At 38.7% G+C, this 21,385-nt stretch overlaps 1 protein-coding gene across 3 annotated transcripts in view; it reads left to right on the top strand.

Moving 5' to 3' along the window:
• The window catches only part of STIM2 (stromal interaction molecule 2), a 150,710-nt gene that overhangs the window by 110,468 nt on the left and 18,857 nt on the right, over nt 1-21,385 (top strand). For all 3 annotated transcript variants that reach the window (XM_040486239.1, XM_040486248.1, XM_040486256.1), the window contains exons 4-7: nt 9,215-9,326; nt 13,016-13,131; nt 15,956-16,133; nt 16,895-17,072. In XM_040486239.1, coding sequence (XP_040342173.1) covers nt 9,215-9,326; nt 13,016-13,131; nt 15,956-16,133; nt 16,895-17,072 — 584 coding nt within the window. The remainder of the gene's footprint in view (nt 1-9,214; nt 9,327-13,015; nt 13,132-15,955; nt 16,134-16,894; nt 17,073-21,385) is intronic.

Here is a 21,385-nt window from a genome sequence, read left to right as displayed (position 1 = left end):
GTTTATTTTACTGTGATAATAATTTACATTTGTAGAGTACTTTTACCATGGCTAAGAGTCATTCCCACATACATTTTGCTAATCTTCAGAACAGGCACACAGTTTTGAGACTGTTTCTCCGGTTTTTATTTTTAAGATAGGTCTTTGTTATTCTTCACCATCTTCATGGAATTAAGGGTTGATACTACACTCTGTTTAAATGCTAATAAGATTGCGGTTCACAATAGAAAAAGTAGTAGAGCCTTCTCTTAGCATCTGTGGTACCACTCCTGGGAAGAGAAACACCCTGGTAATTTTTAGTTCTGAATGTTCAGACATTTACCAACACTTAAGCAGTGTGCCTAAAAAGTACATGTAGTTCTTACCTGGTAAAAGGTCAGGAGCTCATGAGAGAAAGTGTGTGGATTTATTCCTCTTTGGTACAGCTCCTAACAGATGGACTTCCCAAGTTCAGGGTGTGGCTTTTCGGTGTCCAAATATAGCATGTTGCAGGAATTTAGTCCATGCTACAGAGACGGGCCCCACCAGACAGCGTGTGAACGAGCTCACATTCGGGCTCCATTCTGAAGATAAGCCTGTCTGGACCGTGCGGGGCAGCTGACCACCGGCCTCGCTCTGAAGTCACATCATAAAGTCTGCATAACTACGGACCGAGTGAAGATGAAATGTGGAAGGCTTTCAACTTTTTCATCTTTTGTATTCTACAAAGTAATATGCAAATGTTTCCGTTACATTTAGCTGAAGTTGCTTTTCATCACAGTCGTGCTGTATTGTACCTTAGGTTAACTGTGTTTTCCTGTGACAAGTTACGTCTGTCACTGTAAAGAGAACTTCTGAGGTTTTAGTTACTTGAAGTTCTCAGTGAAATTGAATTTAGAAAGTGGCGAATACTGGTGTGCACCTGTATTTTAGAATATGGTACTTCATATAAACATGCCAATAATTCAGATTTCTTTTAACCCACAAGTGGTTTTTAGCTTCTTTGTCAGAGAAGCTTCACAATAGAGAACTTCTCTGAATAACCCTTTTATGTGGCCAACTTGACATGTAGCTGCCTTTGTTAACAGTGTTTATTCTTTCTCCTCCCTGACCTTTTTACTAAACCTTTTGGTATTTATCAAGATGTTTTCATGCTTTGATAGAAAGTAGTGAGTGTGTATTGAACGTATTGTATTTAAGTCAACATTACTGTATTACGATATCAGAAGTTGATTTTTCTGAAATACATTAGTCTGCCAGAAGAAACTGTTGTGCCAGTTGCTTTCTTAACATTAAGAACATTACAAGAGTTTTTTTTTTTTTTATCATAAATTTAGGATGTGGCATTTTTTGGAAAGTAGTAGGAAAGCTATTAAGACATGAAGTACAGAATAAATGTAATGTGCATATTATACCCAAGTTCTGACATGGCTGATGGTGACTTTGGCTGTATTTTGAAATTTTTTCATCATGCAGAGGAGGGAGAGGAGGAGGGGGTGAGGGTAATAGTCAGAAGCTGGGGCTTTGAAGTCCACAGATCCTGTCTCCACCACTTGTGTGCATGTAGACAAGTTACTCTTACTGTCTGAGCCTCAGCTTCCTGATCTGTGAACCAAGATTTTACTATTACTCGTAAAACCTATTTCAGAGAGTTGTTGAAAGAATTTCATGAAATGATTCATGTAAAGCATTTAGCATAGTTACTGGAAATTGCCAGGTGCTCACAAAATGTCAGCTACTGCTTTTCTTAACATGTTCTGTGTGTGCACTAATGCCTTATAATTACCGATCAGTTTTTTCTCACAGTATTTAGGTAATTTTACAGATCATCTTTGAAGGTTTTTAGGACAGCATGTACTTACATTGAATATAACCGATGAAAACTTACATGGTGGTACCTCACTAAGTTGTTTTGTATTTTTAGGCCTGTAACTTAATACAAGTCTATGGCTAAGTACACCGGGTGCATTGGTTTTATAAGATTGCCTTTTACAGGTGAAAAGAGCAAGTGAATGTGTAAATTTTAATCTTCGGAAGTTTGTCTTTCACACTGGTTTGTGTATGTCGTGTTTGCTTCAGTGAGGGCTGGGCCGGAAGCAACCAGATTCTCATCTCACCTTCTGTCCCAACACACAGCTTCCGACCTCCAGTATGTCCTAGGTGTCTGTGATCCCGTTTGGAGTCCAGCCTCCTCCAGTGCTGCTTTGGAATAGGATATCGTGAAAACAGTATTTTTTGTCTTTCACACGACTGTAGGTGTGGCATAGCCCGTAGACACAATTCAAAACAAAACAAAACAGGTTTGGTTCTCACCCTTAGGGGTCAGGTATACATACAACTAATACTTAAACGGCCACTTTATTCTGGGCGGCATAGTTCCTGCCTTATGGAAGCTTACAGTATAGTAGGGACATAAGATATAATTAAGCAGATACTTGGAAAATGAGGCAGCGTGTGTGGTGTGCCATTTGGTAGAAACAGTAAGACTATAGAAATTCAGGGAGGGAGAGATCACTTTCAGTTGCACTGTCTCTTCTGCTTAGAACCAGTTTGTACACGAGGATGTACCTGTGCGCGATTCATGTGTTTCTGTAAGAAGGCTGCTTCAGCGTGGTGGCCACAGGAATGCTAGCTTCTCTTTCTGTTGTTGGCTTTTTCTAGCCCTTCCTCTCTCTTCATTCTCTCCATTACTACAAGTCGTCCTGCTGACTAAAAACTTTCTCCCCTCAGGTCCAGTCATTATTTTTCATCCTTTTCAAATGCTGATCCAAAATAATTACATGCCGGAAAGACCGACACTTGCAAGGAGGAAGGAGAAGAGAGGGAAACTGTTTTGGTACAGAATCAGGAACTTTGTTCCCTATTAAAATAGCCCCGTTGAGGGCAAGGGGAGGGTAATGAAAAGGAGAATCCTTATCTTGCCTCTGTTCCTGTGAAAATCCATAAACGGGTACCCCCACACATCGTACATCCCCACACCCACTCATCTCCTGCAGATTTGGTTCTACTCACCATCCTGTCCCCACTCTTTCCTGTTCCCCACCACCTGCTTTGCTCCAGAGCCCTGCTCTGGCTCTGAATCCCCTGGCTCTTTGAAATCTTGTCATTTAGGCTTTTTCAAGTCTTAGGAGTCACCCCATGATGAAGAACTGGAATAAGTGCCCTTGCGCTGTTTGTTGTGTTACTATTTCCACGCCCTCAGTAGGCCACAGTGTGCGCTAGATGTCTCTAGCAGAATCCCGAATCCGTGAATGCGATTACCTATGGCAGATTGCTCATAAGCGATGTTTAACTCTTGTATTACTGTTAGTATTATGTGTCTGGAAGGTGTGTTCCAAAGAGAACCTGTGTTTTCCGTTTTAAACAGTGAGCTATTCTTTTTCAAAATGTTTTTGATGTTTGTTTATTTATTTTGAGAGAGATGGAAGGAGGGGCAGAGAGAGAGGGAGAAGAGAATCCCAAGCAGTCTCCACGCTGTCAGCACAGAACCCTACATGGAGTTCGAGCTCACGAACCGTGAGATCATAACCTGAGCCAAGATCGGGAGTCAGATGTGTAAGCGACGGAGCCACCGAGGCGCCCCTAAGCAGTGAGCTAATCTAAATCAGGAGACACCTATATTGGGAGTGAACTTGGATTCTGCAGATGAGAGTTCAGATTCTAGCTCTTCCAGTTAAGAGACAGATGTGACCACATATGTAATTACTTGGGCCTCTTTTGGCCACAGTCCTCTGTATAGACTAGAGAGAACAGCTATCTCTCAAATGTGAACATGGGGAGTTAAATGAGGATATATATGAAAGTATAATAAAATGTACAATCCTGTATCAAAGGAGTGTGGCTTTTGGGTGTTGACAACCACTGTATTAGGTAAAAGAACAGGTTCCTGCCCTCTAGGAATTCATCACCTGGGGGTAAGACAGGCATGAGTGGTCGCGTGAGAGTATGTGACAGATCCTGTGGCGGATTTATGTGCATGTGATCTGGAGCACAAAGAAGAGCGACTATGATCTGGGAATTGATGGGTAGGGAAAACTTGGTGGAGGAGGGACTTTCTGATCTGAGAATTAAAGGCTATGGAAGAACATGCTGGGCAAAGAAGGAAGAAAGGAAGACCATCCCAGGTGGAAGGAGTGGCATGGGGGAGTGTGGTACATTCAGAAAGCTGCAGATATGGCTGCAAATGTGACCGGAACATAAACTGTGTACTTGCAACGCGTAATTTGATTATTGGGAGCACTTACCTAACTCTAAGAAGACAGTGTTACTGCCCAGTGGTGGACAGCTCTGGAAGCAAACTTGGTCTGAAAGCTACTTTGATCCTTTACTAATCTGTTAGGTCTAATTAAGAACGTCACCTTCGTAGACTTTTAAGTTCAGTGTGGTGATCAAAGTACCTACTTCAAGGGGTTGTTGCAACGAGTATTTGAAATAATGTTTGCAAATCTCCTGGTATTTAATACGCACATGATAAACATTAGCAGCAGTTTTTGTTGCTGTCCTGAAAGTTCTTAGAGGCACTTTTCCCCTGTCAGTATTTTTATTTTTTTATTTTTTTAATGTTTTTGTGTTTATTTTTGGGAGAGAGAGAACATGAACAGGGGAGGGTCAGAGAGGGAGAGGGAGACACAGAATCTGAAGCAGGCTCTAGTCTCTGAGCTGTCAGCACAGAGCCCAACTTGGGGCTCGAACTCCGGGACCACAAGATCATGACCTGAGCCAAAGTTGGACGCTTAACTGACTGAGCCACCCAGACGCACCATCCCCCGCCCCCTGTCAGTATTTTATAATCTACTTTCTAGGCCAGCAGTTTAGTAATATTTTAAACACCAACTTTTGTTTGTTATAATGGAATCAGAATTTGAATGAATTAAAAAAATTTTTCTTTAACATTTATTTTTGAGAGAAGAGAGAGAGCATGAGCCGGGGAGGGGTAGGGAGGAGGGAAACACAGAGTCTGAAGCAGGCTCCAGGCTCCAAGCTGTCAGCACAGAACCCGACGCGGGGTTTGAACCCATGAACCATGAGATCGTGGCCTAAGTCAAAGTCTGACCCGTAACCGACTGAGCCACCCAGGTGCCCCAAATTTGAGTGAATTTTAAAAGATGGTCTAGCCTGATTTTATCATTTTGTATGTGAAGAAACTGAGTTGCATTTAATAACCTGGCTGTGGTAAATCAGTGATACAGCTGGGACCAGAATCAGGTCTCTTCCTGTTCCGGAGGTCTTTCTACTTGCCTTGGAATAAATGTCAAAAGTCACTCAGTGACACGATTTCTAGCAGAAACCACATAAGGTAACAGCACGGAAATCGGCTTTGCTGGAGCTTTGCAGATACGGAAATTTTAGTTTTTAACGAAAATACACTCTCCTCCTCTGGCCGCCCTCTGGTGGAAGTGCTGTGTAGCAACAGCATATGTGAAAGCAATTGAGAGGCAGGTGACAAGGAACCAGATAATTCTTAAATGTGTAACTACAGACACTTTTTATTTGGGTCTTTTCACTAAAATGTGAAAATAGATTTTCATAGTATCTGTCAATTAAGCATGTTCTAATTCATGTATTCTAGAGGATCCAACAGATAATTTGTTGAACATCTTTTGTGTACCAAATGCTAGGAATAGAATGATGAGCAAAAAAACGTGTGCTTTAGTGAAATAAACAGATGTTGAAATAATAATCCTACAAATAAATAATTACAGTTAATGCTATGCCTAAAAAGTACCGAGTGATTTATGACCAATAGCAGTGTTTGGGAAGGCTCCCTTGAGGAATTAAGGTTTTAACTGAGATTGGAAGTCTTGGTAAAGTAAATAGACAAAGATGAGTCAGCGATGGAGAAAAGAGTCTCTATATTGAGGAAACAGCAGGTGCAAAGGCCCTGAGGAAGGACATCGTATGACCTCTCCTAAGAATTGAAAGGCAACTAGTATATTTGAAGCAGAGAAAGCTAATATAAAATGCAAGTCCTGGTCATGAAAAGTGAAGGTATTTACTAGGCATCACCAAAGAAACCAAAAAGCGCAAGAAGTGAGCTTCCTCCCAAAGTAAACTGTGTGCTCTTTGTTATAATTTTGTTGTTTTAAAGATTCATTGTAAAAGAAATGACTTTAGAACCACTAGAATATTCTGTTTACAGAGGAGAGTGACATTAGGATTTGGGCACTTTAAAGATGTATTTTTTTTTTTCATTAGATTTTTCTTCCTTTCTATCCTGGCTCATTGGGAATTGAAGGAATATTTTGATATGCTGGAGTGTTGAGATCAGGGACTTCTGTTGTTGATCAGTTGAACAGCCATGGAAATGACAGAGAGAATCTTCTCCTGTTTTCTTGGCTGAGATTTTTGTGTGGGTGTACGAGGTGCAGCTGCATGTTGGTTTCTTGGCAATCAAGACAAGTAATTCTCAGTGCAGTTCATGTTGAATGGGAAGCAACTTAAGAGAAAAAAGGCTATTTCGAATTTATTAAATTCATTGGCAAGCACCGAGGGCCTGAACCTTTAGCTGGTACTCTAAGTTATTTGGCTAAATGGATACAGCAGCCTCAGGCATGTGTCCAGGCTTATGCCAGGAACACATGAAGGAGAGAAAAATTTTTAAATAGTCCAAGTTTTGTCTCAGTATAAAATAATCAATTACCATATGTAGGTTTTAAATGAATTTTTGCTAGCTGCTTTCTTGTTGTGACTTATTGAAGCTTTTTCTCTAAAGAACACTTCATGAAAAAGGCAGATTGTGAAAATTTAGCTTTGCTTGCAGAAGTGAATTCCTAATTTTCTGTAGTTTATCAGGAAGGTATTTCTCAGATTTATGCATACACAGATGGATTCCCAGATCTGCTTTTATTTTTTTTTTAATTTTTTAATGTTTATTTATTTTTGAGAGAGAGAGCATGAGCACAAGCAGGGGAGGGGCAAAGAGAGAGAAGGAGACACAGTTCGAAGCAGGCTCCAGGCTCTGAGCTGTCAGCACAGAGCCTGATGTGGGGCTCAAACCCACGAGCTGTGAGATCGTGACCCGAGCTTAGCCGACTGAGCCCCTGAGGTGCTCACTCATGTTCTTCACTATCCTCTGACCTTTCTGTGGTCTATAAGCACTTTGTGTTCCCCAAACCTCAAACTAAATGCAGACAATCTGGAGCTCTTAATTTTTTAAGGACACTTGCATCCTTCCCTTTGGGTACTCTCATCATTGTCCTTCATATTCTTCAAGCAGAAATGTCTGAATTGCTTCCAGTCTTTAACTGCTTGTTTACATCTCTACTGCTATTTAATATTGTTGCTCTCAGAATAGCATAGAGTCAGGTCCTACAGTCAGTTGGCCTGGGTTCAAATCCAGTCCTGCTACTATCTATCTTGGTCCCATTAACCTTTTAGTTTCTCATCTCCATAAATGAAAATAATTATGTTAGTGTTTCATAAGTTTTGTGTGTTTTTAAATAAGGCTTAAAGGAAAAAATGTGAGTATAAAGGGCTTAATTCAAAATAAGTGTCCAGGAGAAAAGATGTTAGCTATCATTTTCTTCATGATTTAGGGCCAGTCTCCTGGAGTCCATTAATAGCTGTGTTCAGTGTCCTGGGTGATCTCATTCGGTCTAAAGACCATCCAAATGCTGAAGACTCTCAATTTTTATATCTCTGTTTCTAATCGCACTCTTCCCTAAGCTCCAGACTTGTATATCTGACTGCTACGATGTGCCCGCACTTAAATATCTAATATATCCTTCAAATATAACATGTCTAAAAACAGAACTTTTGACCTCTGTCACCTGCCTTGCTTGTCTTCCCAGTCTGTTCCTCCCATTCTTTATTTTTTTTTTTTTTTAATTTTTTTTTCAACGTTTTATTTATTTTTGGGACAGAGAGAGACAGAGCATGAACGGGGGAGGGGCAGAGAGAGAGGGAGACACAGAATCGGAAACAGGCTCCAGGCTCTGAGCCATCAGCCCAGAGCCGGACGCGGGGCTCGAACTCCCGGACCGCGAGATCGTGACCTGGCTGAAGTCGGACGCCCAACCGACTGCGCCACCCAGGCGCCCCAATTCCTCCCATTCTTTAATATTGCAGTTGATGGTACTATCCTCTCTACTTTTTTTTGTTTTGTTTTTGTTTGTTTGTTTTTTACTTTCCTGTAGCTACCAGCCCCCATCTATTTCATGAACACATCTAACAGCATTCTCCCCACAATATATCCTAAACCTGACCACTTGTCACCATATCCTCTACTGACACCATAGTCCAAGAGTGATATAGCCTCTTGTATGGACTGCTATATAAAGGAATGTTCTCCTTACTGCTCTGGGCTTTCAGTCTTGTCTCCTACACAATCTACAATCCATTATCCGCATTGAAGAGTAAATATAGATTTAAAAACATTGATTATTTACCCTCCCCCCCCCCACTTCTTACTGAAATTAGAAAAATATCCAGAATTTTTTAAAGTCTTCTATGACCTGGCCCCTCTGCTTTCTCTTTCTTTTTCTCAAATACAGGTTGTTCATTCCTTTAGTAAGGCCTTTATACTGCTAGCTTTTCCATCTGTTTGAGATATTTTTCTCCCGGATGATCACAGTGTTGGCTTCTTGCAAAGTTTTAGGTCTCAGTTCAGATAATAGTTCCTCAGAGGCTGATCCTGACATCTTTCTCCTTTCTTTCTTAATAGCTGATCACTGTCTGAAATTTTCTTCACTTTTCTTCCTCCTCTTGTAAATTGCCCCCCCCCCCATCCCATGGGGGCAAGGATTTTCTGCATTTGCTTATTACCATATTCCATTGCATTAGAATGGAACCTGATATTCACAAGCTTTACAGTATTCTGTGGATGGATGACTAAATGAAAGAATGAATGAATGAATAGATACATGTCTTGTAAGTTTTTCTACAACCAGGGAAATGATGGATTATTTCCTCCTATATGAATTTTGCATAGATGCTTATTTTAGAATTAAGCACGCTAATATTTTATTCTTTTTCTTTCATGCTTTCTCTGTTATAGATTATAAACTTAAGTATAGGAAGTATGTCCCCGCTGTTTTCAGCTTCTCATAGAATGCCAGATATCATTTAAGTACTTTGTGTTGATTGAATTGAAAATTCAATCTAACATCCTCCGAAGTTTTAGTAATTTTATATACATGTGTATATATGTGTATATAAATATATATGTGTAAATTATGTAAAGTTTCCAAGCTGATAATTAGGTTTAAAATATGCCTTCCCCTTTTATCTCTTGCAGTTCATAATTGGACCCTTGAAGACACGCTTCAGTGGTTGATAGAATTTGTTGAACTACCCCAATATGAGAAGAATTTTAGAGACAATAATGTCAAAGGAACAACGCTTCCCAGGTGAGTCTTTATTATCCAAATGTATTTTTTTTTCACTCAAGGAGAATTATATACTAGATGTTACTTTTCTGTGCCAAATTTATAAGTTATCTCTGTGACTAAGGGCTCAAGGGAAATATCATATCCATTCTTTAATTTTTTAAGGTGTGAATTTGTAAGTTTTAATCATTTTTCTTTGTCTAAATAATCAAGCTCTTTTTAAAATTTATTCCCAAAGAAAGTAATTTTTGGAATTAGAAGGTAGGCCAACTACATCTTTGTTAGATAACATCAAAAGCCCAACCTCTGACCATGTGGTATATATAACAAAAACATACTCATTTGATATGAATCCACCTTTATGAAAAACCTATTTGAGTGGGTTAATGTACAGATCTTTCTTAATTGTATTCTTTATAGTAATAGTCACTTAATATTGGTGGCCACAAGTTAAAGCTCAAAAAAAAGCTTAATAAACAAAATGTAAATAATAGCCATTTTTTATTTATTTTGAGAGAGAGAGCACACACCTCTGATCCTAAGGAGGTGACAGAGAGAGAGAGAGAGAGAGAGAGAGAGAGAGAGAATCCCAAGCAGGCTCCAGTGCTCTCAGTAAGGAGCCCAATGCAGAGCTTGAACTCACGAACTGTGAGATCATGATCTGAGCCGAAATCAAGAGTTGGACGCTTAAGTGACTGAGTCACCCATGTATCCCTAATAGCAACCATTTTAAAATGTATATAACATAAAGGTACTCTGTATTATGTCATTTAAACTTCATGGTTAAAATTAAGTATGTATTGTTATCCCCATTTTGCAGATAAAAAGCAAATCAGAGAAAAGTCAAATGTTTTGCCCAATTCAGCCCTTGAACCTAGATAGATCTGATACCATATTTTGCCCAATTCAGCACTTGAACCTAGATAGATCTGATACCAAAGTCTAGGATTCCAGTTTATCCCTTAGATGCCTGGAATTATTCGTTTTCTAAATTTTACTTTCTAAATCTCCATTAGTTAACTTAAAAATCTTTAAAGACTCAAATGTCAAAATTTGCAACGATTCTACCAGAACTTGCTTGTGTTCCATTCCTCTCTTAAATGTTTCTTGAATCAAAAAAGACTAATCCCTTATTATCTCATTATTATTTGTGATGAAATATGCATATTGTATTTCTAATCGATTTGCTTACATACTCTATTGAAATAAGTGGCTGTTGTTTCTTTGGACTTCAGATTTTGGATTGAGTTGAAAATTTTCGTATCTCCCGTAAATATATTTTGAACATCAACATCAGTATTTTACTGGTTTTGCTGTGCATATGGTTATATTGAGGAAATAATGGGAATAAGAGTCAGTTCAACAAGTCTGTATTGAGTATCTGGTGTGTTCAAGGTGCAACTAGATGGTGGAAAGAAGACAAAATAAAGATAGGGTTTTTGCTTTTAAATAAGTTTCTAAGCTAAAACTTAGGATTAGGGTTTAGGGATTGGGGTTGTTTTGTTTTTGTTTTTGTTTTGAGTTGTATGTTACCCTAGTTATGAGGAACTCCTAGTATTTTTCTTATGTCGTCTTTTGGGAAGTTTCTTTGTATGACAACAGCATGAAATGAAATAGGTTGCTCAGTGTGTTGGCAATAAATGTTATAGCCACTTTTTTTCCTTTGGTTAAGTAAGGGGTACCAGAGATAGCTCAGCTTCTTGGAGAATTGTCGAAATAACATCACACTTCATCAAGATCAATTTTTTTTTTTTTTAATAGTGAACATGTTACCAGAAAAGACAGGTTATAAATACAGAAGTTCAGCTTTCAGGTGAGCTCACGGGAGCTTCTGTGAGCGGAGAAGAAAGGGAAACCAGAATACCCATCATCAAGCCCCTTTCATAGGGGTAATGGCAATTAGAGGACTCGCTTAAAGGGACTTAAGTATCAATTAACTTAAATAGCAATATGAGTTACGGGACTTTTTGTAGGGTGATTGTAGGTACAAGAGCTACTTAGAAGAATGTGTAAGAAAATGTATTACACATTCCAGATGGACAGGTACCTAACAGCAGTTCATTGTTTCCTTTCTGTGACATTAAAATACTGTCGCATTGCAATAGGTAGCCCAAATTATGTTAGTTTTATGTTATCACGGTTATAATAAGACTTTTACTGATTTTCTATAGTCTGAAATTCTTATTACCAGAGCTTAAACTAAGGCTCTCTTTGCCTGACGCATGCCTCCTCATTCCTTTCAGACCTGTGTGAACTCCCCTGACATCCTCACCCACTCAGGTAGAACCACTTCCACCTCCCGGGCTCATACTGAACCTTGTATAAAACTGTTATGTGGTATCCTTTTTACTACATCTCGTTGTTTCTCTTCAGTTTAGTCTACCAGTATTGTTGCTGTTAATTCATTCATGCATCCATCCATGCATTCACTCATGTATTCTACAAACATTTATCAAGCATCTACTTTTGCCAAGCATAATGCTAGGTTTGGGGATACTGAGATAAGACATAGCTCTGCCTTCCATCAGTTTGGGAAGTGTCACGTTAAAGGTGTAACAGGAGCCATACACAAAAGGTACTTGCAGAGAAGATGAAGGAAGGCATTTTGCAAAGGGAAAGAGTTCTTTACACTGTAAAGATTTATGGAAGCCTGTAGCAGTTATAGGAGTTTTTGTAACTTCTGCACACTCACACGTTCTGGTATCTTTCATAATAAAATGCAGTGGATTCAGAGTACAGTCATTGGAATCATACATATTTGGGTTTGAATCCCTGCCTCACCTCTTGCTACTAATTGGGCAAGTTACTCAATCTCTCCCTACCTTAGTTTCCTCATCTGTGAAATGGGAATTTTGTATCTATTTGAGATGTTCTTCAATTTTGATTTAGCCTTTGACCCAGGATCGGGCATATAGTACATGCTTGTTTTTATCGTCATTGTTATTAACTATTATATGATTATTATTGGACTTTGTGTTATAAGATCTTCATTGGTGTCATACTTGGTTGTTAAGAAATGTTAGTTGATGATGGGGCAACTTGGATTTGCCGTCCAAAACAAAGTGATTTTATTTCCTTCTTTCACCTGTGCCTTTTGGCCCCCTATGTTTTTTTTTTTTCATTGGTAATGAAATGGTTCAGTATTTCCTATTACATAAATGTCTGTTTTCTCCCCCCAACCATGATGACTTCTTATTCTCACTTATGACTTCCGTGGACTCTCTTTAATTTATAAATAGTTTACATATTAGAATGTAAAGGTACAGGTTTTTCAGACACTTTTAAAGAAAAGTGATATGATCTAGATTAAAAAGTATATTTTATAGTTTGCTATTGAAGTTAAGTCAATTACCTAACAATTTTCTTGTTCTCTGTGAAATGATAATAAAATGCAGAGGTAATTAATGGTTATAAAATGCTTTTGCATTAGTTAAATTTCTGCATTCAAGTAAATTGTAGCATAAAGTTAACCTTAGAAAACAAAAACGTCAACATAACAAGTAAATAATTAATGCAGGGTGTCTGTACAGCTAAGTTTGCACCGAGAAGTTTTTTGACACATATTAGTAAAGTATTAAATCACATGGATGAGCTCTTAACAGAAGTAGGTCGTCACTAATGTGTAAAGTATTACATGTATTGCTCAAGTATTTAAATTTACATACTAGAAATATTTTCATTTAATATGTATATATTTTTTGAATGAACAGGATAGCAGTGCATGAACCTTCATTTATGAGCTCCCAGTTGAAAATCAGCGATCGAAGTCACAGACAAAAACTTCAGCTCAAGGCGCTGGATGTGGTTTTGTTTGGACCTCTAACACGTTAGTATTCTCTCTCACAGAGTATGATGCAAAAGAATAATCAGATCACATATTTGTCATTTATTTTTTTTAATTTATTTTTGAGAGAGAATGAGAATGAGTGGGGGAGGGGCGCGGAGAGGGAGACAGGATCGGAAGCATTCTCTGCGCTGACCGCAGGGCTCGTACTCCCTAACCTCAAGATCATGACCTGAGCCAAAGTCCGACACTTAACTGACTGAGCCACCCAGGCACCCCTGTTATTTAAAGAAGAAAAAGTAAGAAAGATAAAACACTAAGAAAATCGTCTATTAGGTATAAAGGAAATGTAATATCATCTTAAAAGATTTATAGGGTGAGATTTTCTGTCATTGAAATGTGGAATGTCACATTGCCAAGCTGGTTCCTGAAGATCCACTTGAAATTTTCCATGATAACAGACCATCCTGGCAAAGCACAAGATGGAGAATGTTATTTGATTGTATTGAAGAAGAACTTTTAAGAAATTATTATGTCATACTTGTAAGGAAAATAAACCTTGTATTTCTTTACTTTTGACAGGAATACTTTTTTTTTTTTTTTTTTCCCAGAAGGGAAGTTTAATATGTTTATTTAATTTCAAGTTTTAAAAAGCTTTGGGGAAAAGTATTTGAATATTCTACATTTTTAGAGGTTTTATATTCTATTTTTCAGAAGCCAAAAAGGAGTAACAATTAATACAAGAAAAATGGCTTCCAGAAATGATAAATTAGGAAACTAATATTTATTTTACCTCAGTTTTCGGAGTTAGGAGATTTGCAGGTTTCTGTGATCGGTTTGGGGGGTGACACTACCAAAAAAGGGTTACTGGAGCCGTTGGGTAGATTCCATGATGGGACTGGTGGTTCTTTTTTGGCTCAGGCTGAGAGCAGCTGGTCAAACAGCTGGAACTCTGCTTTGTGAGAGTTGGTGGAAATGCACTGTTGTTGGAAATTACAAACCCTAGGAAATAGAACACTCCTGAAATGCCGGGCATTCCACAGAGGTGACACCCTAAGTTTTCTGCTGTATCTGTTGGGGATTGTCTTCTGTGAGATTCTGTCTGATTTGTTCATGTGAATGATTGGTGCAAATAGGAATGAAACTATATAACTTGCCTCTGTATACAACTTGGTCAGGAATATTTATATTTTATTAAGCCAGGAACAAACTCCCTCTAAGCCAAAACAGTATTTCATGTCATTTGAGAAGAAACCAAACTAGTCAAAAGAATGCTGAAAACAAATGTTTTAATAAACCGGCGAAGAAGTTAATGATGCATTACCTTTTTAATGTGTTTGTCTTAGAATTATTATTTGAGGGAATGAGCCCTGCAGTGGGAACACCAGCATTAGATTTATAACAAACTAACACTGTCAAACGAACAGACACACATTGTAAAGGAGTTTTCGCTGAAATCTTTTTCAGTTTGTGGCGCTTACTATAGAGTTTGGTACTTGACCATTCTCTTTATTGTTATTTCTGGTGAGTAATATTTTGGCCTGAACTGGGCTCATGTTTAAACTAGAACTTGAGCTGAACTTCTCAGTCTGAGGCGGAAGTAAAAATAAATCCTTTTGAGACTTTGGTCTTCCGCAGTGCATCTGTTTCACTGGAGGTGAGGGCGTGAGCTCTGGAAATAGGGTGTCTGGCATAGGGCTTGGCATTCCTCACACGGTGTAAACACACACGAACCTGAGTGAGCACGAGAAGTCCTGATGTCTACGGAGCCCCGTGTTTCATCACACATACAGCATAGACGTGCTGGAGGCCTGGGCAGTTCGGTAGTTTTTCCGCTGTAAACTCTATCTCTTGGGAGCAAATCATGCATTACATTGTCTTCGTTATCATTGTGTATCACTCCAGAGAGCCCTCTGAATCTTAGTGTGTGTTAAGAGTCAGGGATAGACTAGGAAGTTATTTGACTAGTGACTTCTGTGTTTTGTATCACTGAGAACAGTAGGCCCTGGCTCCTTACTCCTTACTGTAGAAACTGCTGGAAATTACTGACATGGCTAGTGGTGGAGAAGGTGATCCTGCTCTTTCCTGCTAGTAACCCAGAAATCTCTGGCAAATAGCACCTAAAATATGACTTGTTACGATCATTTAACTCATGGTTACTCAACCTTGGCACTTCATGATTTGGGCTGGATGATTCCTGGGTAATTCTCTGTCACTGGCAGAAGCAGGGCAGGAAAGTGTCTTGTGCGTTTTTGTCTGTTTAGCAACATCCCTGGCCTCTTCCCACTAGACACCAGTAGCAACTCCCCCACCCATTTTACACCCTCCCTGCTGTGGCAAGCAAAAATTGTCAAATGTCCACTGTGGGAGATATCGCCCTTGGTTGAGAATCACTGACTAATCTTCATTACATGACTGCTTGCTTGGAGGGGGAAATGCTCTTTTGTTGAATGATTAGGCTTCCAGTGTGTGTATCAAAGCATGACATGTCCCTAACCTGACTGAAGGAAAGCAGTTGGGATGATAGTGGTGGTATTCTTTATGCCTGCTTTCACCCCACAGAGGACATGATTGGAGGTACTCTTGCCTTTTCAGGGTCCCCAGAACTTTTGTTACTGCCTCCTGTGCCACAGGGGTGTGGTACATCCATGTGGGCTTATCTGTGCCCTCTGGAGGGTCTAGTGTATCAGTGTTACGATAAGCACTTTGATTGTTTGAAGAAATAGTTTTTAAAAGAATGGAGCTTGTTTATGGGAGGCTCATCAAAAAACATTTGCTTGTTTTAGCTACCTACTACAAAATGCCTCTGTATGAAGATTCTGTTACACTCAAAGATTAATTTGACCATCTACATTTTTTTTCATAGGCCCGCCTCATAACTGGATGAAGGATTTTATTCTCACAGTTTCTATAGTAATTGGTGTTGGGGGGTGCTGGTTTGCTTACACACAGAATAAGACATCAAAAGAACATGTCGCAAAAATGATGAAAGACTTGGAGAGTTTACAAACCGCAGAGCAAAGTCTCATGGACTTACAAGAGAGGTACGTTTAAAAAGCTATAAGTCTTCTTATTTATGTTGGCAAATACAATTTGTGAAAATGTAATGTGGGTGTGTGCTTACACACTTATGTTTAGTTTGTTACACATATCAGTAATGTATGTACACTTCATATTTTTATAAAACTTACAATGCCCTAATTATAGATTTATATTAAAGGTATGCTCTAGTGAATAAATGGGCAGATCAGTAGAAATAAATATAGGTGGAGTGATATGTATAGTGAAATTTTATTTTTAATGTTTTATTTTTTTTAATGTTTTTATTTATATTTGAGAGAGAGACAGAGAGTGAGTGGGAAGGGGCAGAGAGAGAGAGAGAGAGAGAGAGACACACAGAATCCGAAGCAGGCTCCAGACTCTGTGCTGTCAGCACAGAGCCCAACGCAGGGCTAGAACTCATGAGCCATGAGATCATGACCTGAGCCAAAGTCAGATGCCCAACTCACTGAGCTACCCAGGCGCCCCTAGTGAAATTTTATTTTTAACATGATTTAGATAATGATGAATTTCTTAGAAGTCTCTTTGCTTGAAGAGTGATTCCCTGCTATCACTGTATTTTGAGCTCAAGATAACCAAACAACTATACCATGGGCCACCTGCTGTTTTGCTATTCAGATGTAAGATTAATAGAAAATAGTGTGATTTTGGATTGAAACATGTATTTTGTTGCTTGATGTGTAGTTACTCTTCATAAAAAAGATGAAACTTTGGTGAGGAATTTTTACTTTTATCATTCTGTAAGGCTTGAAAAGGCACAGGAAGAAAACAGAAACGTTGCTGTAGAAAAGCAAAATCTAGAGCGCAAAATGATGGATGAAATCAATTACGCAAAGGAAGAGGCCTGTCGGCTGAGAGAGCTAAGGGAAGGAGCCGAGTGTGAGCTGAGTAGAAGGCAGTATGCAGAGCAGGAACTGGAACAGGTATTGACATTCCACAAAAAGTGTTTGTTAGGACGTTTGCGTTGCCACTCTGGGGGGGCCTTTCCTGTTTGGTCTTCTATGTTTAGTGGCATTGTATATTCTTCCTTAGTTAATAAAAGAATTCTCTGTTTATATTGTTAGCATTGATCAAAGTCCATGTAGCAAATAACAAAGTAATAATTCAAAGATCATGTTCACTCACTCATGAAATCTTACCCTGTGCCAAGTTAATTATCTCCAGTGAATTTAAGGTGTTTATTTAATCTAACATCCGTAATATGTTTTAGTATCTAACTGTAACCTAGTAAAGTATAGCTAATGTTAAACTTCTCTGCAAGGGTAAAGCATCTCTATTTAACATCCATTTGAATCCTGTTAAATGGTTTTGGAACATAATTTGCTAAAAATTGTGAAGTTGTCTAAAGAGATCTTTCCAGTATCCGCCGCTACCTTGCTAGTCAAGATGGAACGTGAGCCTGAAGGCATAGCTCGCTCCTTCAGGGAAGCGGAGAGGGGGTCCCGGCAGAAGTTAATTACAGACAGATATTTTAGTTTACTTACTGTTCTTGCTATAAAAAATTACCACAAACTTAGTGGCTTAAAACAACACACATTTGCTATCTTACAGTTCCTAAGACAGAGTTTAAAATAGACTCCCAGGGTTGCATTCCTCTGGAGGCTCTAGGGGAGGATCTGTTTCCTTGCCTTTCCAGCTTCTGGAGGCTGCCTGCATTTCTTGGCTCTTGGCCCCCTCCTTCATCTTCAAAACATGTCACTCCAACCTCTGCTTCTGTGGTCTCCTCTCCTCCTCCTGACTTTGACCCTTTCTTTACTGATAAAGAAGCTGCCGGCGAGAAGGCTTGCCCAAGATCAGAGAGTGCCTCGGTTGTAAAGCAGGGCCGAGGACCTGGGTGTTCTGCCCCCTGCTCTGCCGTGTGCCCTGTGGCCTTCTCGGCCAGGTGCTAAATAAGGAATAAGAATTGTGTGATGAATGAGTTTCACTTTCAACTCATGAGAAAATAAATGTTCAGTGTGCATTTGTTTCCTTCAGGATTGTCATTTTTGGTAGAATTTGTCTGACTAAACGCAGCCATCTCTTTTATTCATGGTTAGCTATTGTTTCCCTCATACCCCAGACATCTGTTTGTTGGATCTTTTCCCTGTAAGGAGATTGTTCTCTTAAGCTGACTCCTACGTGTATTGTATGGTCAGGTCCTATTTACCTGGCAAACCTCATCTGTACAGAATGTAGTAAAGGACAAGGGAGTTAACAGAAAAGAAAAAACGGCTTAGCCAAAATTCTCCTGTGTTCAAAAGTTGGATATTATGCCTTTTATTCCTGTGAGAACTTATTTCCTTTTCCCACCAAGGCTTCTAACTCTTGGTTTATTCCTAGTACTAAGCTAAAAAGCTTGCTAGCTATTTTTCTGAGCTTTATAGGTAAGAAAGAGCAAATCAGAAAGCAGTAGTGATAATTCTTCTATGGAAACATAAACTGATAGCAGTATTTTACAGGTGACTGCAGAGCAGGCATCCTATAGAAAAGGACCCACAAATCACAAACATTCTAATTTGAGTTTTTTGGCAGAGAGGCATTGCATATGTCAGTAGACCTTAGGATCACCACGATATGTCCCGGTACAGATTTAATAGTCCTAATGGGATCCTGAATCAGTAAGGGGTGGTTTAAAGGAGTTACACTGGTATTTAAAAAGAACTCTGTCCAACATGATTATAGTAATAAGAAACACAATTTTAAGAGTGCTTACTGTGTGCCAGAAGTTTGTGCTGTGCACATTGCAAATGATTTGCTCAGAAGTTTTAATCCTCACAATAAATAGATATTATCCTCATTTACAGATGAGATGTGCAGAGAGGTTAAATAACTTGCCTGAAGTCACACAGCTGTTCCATGGCAAAGGCAAGATTTTGTGTGTCTTATTCCAAGGTTCATGTTTTCCTATACTGTTAAAAGTTTTGTTTATAGAAGTAAATTTAACTGGGAAGCTAATTTACGTATAATGTCCTGTAATCCACAGCTTCACATAGTTGGAAATATTACTGTAGCTCATCTGGGAGATAATCAGCTTCTCAAAATTAGAAGTCAGGAATATCTGGCACATACAGTGTGCATCGTGCTGTTTCCCCTAAAACAAAAACTTCTGGGTGAATAATAGTACTGCTTCATGTTTTGTGTGGTTTAAATACTTTTCACATAAATTACTTTGTATTTGAAGTTTCAAGAAAAGCAAAGTCAGGATGAGTCGTAGTATACCCCTGTTCTACACAAGACAATAAACCTCAGGTTAGAAAGTAAAGAACTTGCAGGTCACAGAAGTCATAATCATAGAGTTGGGTCTAGAATCATGTTTTCAGATATATAGGGTGTTTCTTTCTGTGATACCATGTTTTTACTTAGTACTGGTCTATTCCTGAGACACAAAAATTAGGTATATAATTATCATTTTTGTAAACAACTTAATAATTCATCATTTGTTAAAAGCTTTTAATTACTCAATTTTTACTGGGTCCATGCCCCTATGAATAACCATGTAATTCGAACTAAAGGCTGGAATTTACGTCAAATGATAAACTTAATGAATAATAGCAGAGAAAATAGTTAAAATAGTTGCTGTTACTGGAAGGTCGTGATTTCCAAAATTTTGAAACATTATTTGACAGTCAATCGAAGCATTTCAGCCTCAATTAATGCTAGAAATATAACCATTATATGTTACATGCATTTATTGAGTTCTATTAGGGGAAATGAATGTATGGATATAACATAAGTCTTTATGATTAAAGAGAAAAACTTGAGTGAAATTTGAAAATAGGTTCCCTGCTTAGTTCCTTGGCAGTGAAAATCGTGTAGAAACTGTAGAAGATTTACAAGTGTAAATCTTGTGAGAAAGAGGGCCTGCTGACCCAGACTTGGTGGTGGTATATGGAGCTCCACGTTCCGGGACCTGGCCTCAAACTCTGTCTTCCTGAGGGAGAAGGTTGCCACACAGCTTAGCCAGCCAGTGGAAGCCAGTACTGTCCCACGCTCATGGCATGGTGAAATGTGTCGGGCACGTGTTGCTTAGGATTTTGCTTTCAGTGAGTAATGTCTCACTTTTAGTGTCCCTACTTCTGATTGTCTACTTGGTGCCCCATTGTGCTTTTGTTTTCTAATTTTGGAGTTTTGAAAAAATACTTCTTTTTATACTTTGCTTTCTATAGTACCTGACAGCTGTTCCTTTTCTTTATCAGAACAAACTTGTGTACAGTACTCTTATTAGTTTATTCTGGCACACAGTAAAGTTTATTTAAGTAAGTTGGGTTTGTTCAGATCAGACGTTGTTCTGCACATGAGTTTCGGAGTGGAGTTTCTAGTGACCTTACTTGGCTTTGAGGAAGATAATTTGCAGTTACGGTGCTCCAGAAGTGGGATGCTCCCCAGTTCATTTGTGACTTTGTCTCAAGGTCTTGAGTAGGTACATAACTCTTTATATTCTATCGCGTGTCTTTACATACCTTTAGCTTGAACTCTTGCTAGTTTTCAAATGAATCATTTCTAGAATGAATTGTCTTTTCTTTCTGTGTTCTTTTCATAGGCTTTAAGAGTTTTTTCCTTAGCATCTAATACCAACTGATGCACTAAGCATTTTAGTTTTCTAACTGGTTATTGTCTGGCTCTCCTAAAGGGCAGTCAAAGGAAGACTTTGACATCCTGACCCTGAAGCCTAGGTATAGTTTCTCATGGAAACATCAAGCAGAGGCTCACTCAGAACCTATTTTGTTAAAATTTACACATGGTCTGCCAATGCTGATTTATCTACTTTCTGGTATGTTAGAAGCAGTGAATTGAGTAGAAGTAGGTGAAACAGACTGTAATGGACAGACGTGCTTGTAATAGTGAGAAATAAGTAACCATAAAGAAGATGTGAAAACCTTCAAAAATGGTCCATGTAAATAGCTTACAGTAGTGCCCTCTGGGAACATTAGAAGGGGCACCAGGACAGTGTTTTCACTGTATTTTGGATACTTCTTTATGTTCTCCACAAACAAGCCCCGCGTTATGAGAAAAACATGATCAGTTTTGGTTTGTACGTGCCTGGCATTTTCTTCTCTCTGGGGAGTCTGGCTGTTATAAAATATAAAAACTAAATAAATAATACAGCTTAAGATCTATGTAAACCCCTTCTACCCTTTGGCTTTCCAGCTTTGCTTAGAGTGTTAAGATGCACTTAAAACTTCAGTTTTAGTTTAAAAAAATTTTTTTTAACATTTATTTATTTTGAGAGACAGAGAGAGGCAGAGCATGAGCGGGG

This window comes from Herpailurus yagouaroundi, unplaced genomic scaffold (genome assembly GCF_014898765.1).
Source record: "Herpailurus yagouaroundi ecotype Mexico unplaced genomic scaffold, PumYag 28, whole genome shotgun sequence".
Classification (NCBI taxonomy): domain Eukaryota; kingdom Metazoa; phylum Chordata; class Mammalia; order Carnivora; family Felidae; genus Herpailurus; species Herpailurus yagouaroundi.
Note: the sequence above shows the minus strand (reverse complement) of the source record. Positions and strands in the feature narration are given on the sequence as shown.